The sequence below is a fragment of the Fonticula alba genome (assembly GCF_000388065.1).
Source record: "Fonticula alba strain ATCC 38817 unplaced genomic scaffold supercont2.29, whole genome shotgun sequence".
In the NCBI taxonomy this organism is placed as follows: domain Eukaryota; order Rotosphaerida; family Fonticulaceae; genus Fonticula; species Fonticula alba.
Window position 1 is genome coordinate 1 of NW_009242999.1, and position 2,035 is coordinate 2,035.

General features: G+C 72.4%; 1 protein-coding gene across 1 annotated transcript; it reads left to right on the top strand.

Annotated features, from left to right (window-relative positions):
* Positions 1-1,278: 1,278 nt before the first annotated feature.
* On the top strand, positions 1,279-1,891 carry H696_06201 (hypothetical protein; the record flags this gene model as incomplete). Its single annotated transcript, XM_009499945.1, has 1 exon — positions 1,279-1,891. A coding segment is annotated over one exon (594 nt), but the record flags the coding sequence as incomplete, so codon positions are not given.
* Between the last annotated feature and the right edge of the window lie 144 nt (positions 1,892-2,035).

The following is a 2,035-nucleotide window of genomic DNA, read 5'->3' on the forward strand; positions in this document are numbered from 1 at the left end:
CCCCCCCCCCCCCCCCCCCCCTCACCCCGACTGCCGCAATTCCCTGACTCCGGCGTCGTTCCGGCTTCCCCTCATGCTGTCGCCCTCCTTGCCGTTTCCATCTTGCTTCTCGGCCCTACCTGCGTCCTGGCGCCCTCGCCCTGGTATCCTCTCTTCTGTTCCCTTCGACTCTCTCCTTCTCTTTCCTTCGCTTTGGGACGGGGCTCCGACCGCGCGTCAGGCTGCCGAGGCGGACTTCACGCAGGATATCACATATTCCCGGTCGTTGATCCTCGGCGAACTCCAGCGCCGGCTGGACAATCTCCCGGAGGACCAACTCAAGCTGGCACGGACCCTGGCCACCGAGGAGGCTGCCGCCGGAGTGCCATCTCACAGCGGCGACCCCTTGAAGGTGGACTCGGCTGATGCTCCCCCAGCGGCCGCGGCCGACCCTGCTAGCCAGGCGAAGGAGCAGCAGCATTCCGGCGAGAGCACCGGGCCGGCCCCGGGCGCCGGCCATGCGCAGCTTCTCCGGCGCCTGCAGCACATTCAGAAGACCGTGGCTCGAGCGGCGGATAACCGGGCGGCCGCGGTGGCCGCCCGGGCGGCCATCCATGCCGAGGCCATGGCCGCGGCCACCGCCGCCTCGACCAGCCCAAGTACTCAGGCTTCTCGCTCGTCGACCCCTGTTCCGGTGGGCTCGGTGGCGGCGGCGACGGCGGCAGGCGCTTCGGCTTCGGCGGCTCTCCCGGCCCCGGCGAACCCGTCGGGCCTCAAGTTGAAGGTCGGCGCCGGGCGCGTGAGCAAGGTCCTCCCGTCGGGCGGTGTCCCGGTGTCGGGGTCTGGACCATCGCGGGTGCGCCCGGTCGCCGCCGGCGCCGGCATCGGTGCCGGTGGCACGGTCGGCTCCTCAGATCCGGGCGATCCGCCACCGGGCGCGAAAGCCGCGCCGGGTGGAGCATCGACTGGTCGACCGGCCGTCGGGGCCGGCGTCACTGGCACGGCTCCCCCAGTCAAAGGTGCAAAGCGCGGCAGCACCCCGGGAGCCGGGGGCTCGGCCGGGGCCGAGTCATCAACCAAGCCGGCGCCCGGCGGGGCCTCTGGCGTGACGCCAATCGGTCGGCCAGCCAAGAAGGCCGGGTCGGCCAAGCCAACGGCTCCTGGCCGGAAGATGAGCACTGGTGGGACCAAGGCCGCCGGTTCGGCGGGCCCGGCTGGCCGCGCCGCGGCTGGCGCCCCCGGCACCGGGTCGAGCAAGGCCGGCATCGCCGCAGGCACGGGCCCTGGAACCTCAGCGCCGGGGCCGGGGCCGGGGCCGGTGTCTCTTCCCACCGTCCCCCGGTCGGTCGGTGCGGTGGCTGGCAAGCGCCTCCCGACGACGGCCGGCTCGGCGGCCGCCGAGGCGGCCCCCCCTCGGAAGGTTGGGGCCGCTCTTCCTCGGGCCCCTGGCGGCCGGAAGGCCTCCTCCTCGGCGAGCGTGCCGGCTGCCGCGCGCGGCGGTGTGGCCAAGGCCAAGGTTGCTGCCGCGGCAGCGGCGGCGGCGGCCGCCGCCGGGGCGACCGGCCAGAGCCGCGTGTCCAAGTCCCCGGCCACGGCCAAGCCGCCGGCATGATGGCCGGGTCTGTCCGCGCCCCGAAGGGGCGCACATGTGCCTCAGTCTGCGGGTCTACGTGCGTGCGTGTGGGTGTGGGCGCGGGTGTCTCTTGCCGCATGAGCCCCTCCCCCCCGCCCAATCCCCACCCCGCTTGCCTCTTGTTCCTTGTTCTCTCTCTCTCTCTTCCCTTGTGTTTCCTGTCCTCTAGACCCGCGTTGGGATCTGCGGCGCTCCCATGGTGCGCGTGTGCGCGCTCGTTGGCCAACTACACATCCCACATCACATGCTGCTCCGTCTGATCGTGGGAACTCTCTGCAACCGTTTTTCTCGCGCTCGTCCGTCGCTTTGAAAGTGGGCAGTTGGCCGGATGGCGGCGCAGGCCAGGGGGGGGGTGGGGGGGCTCGCTTGAGATCTGGCCCGTTTGCCTGGCCCTAGTGCCTATGCCGGGGCGGCCACGAAGGG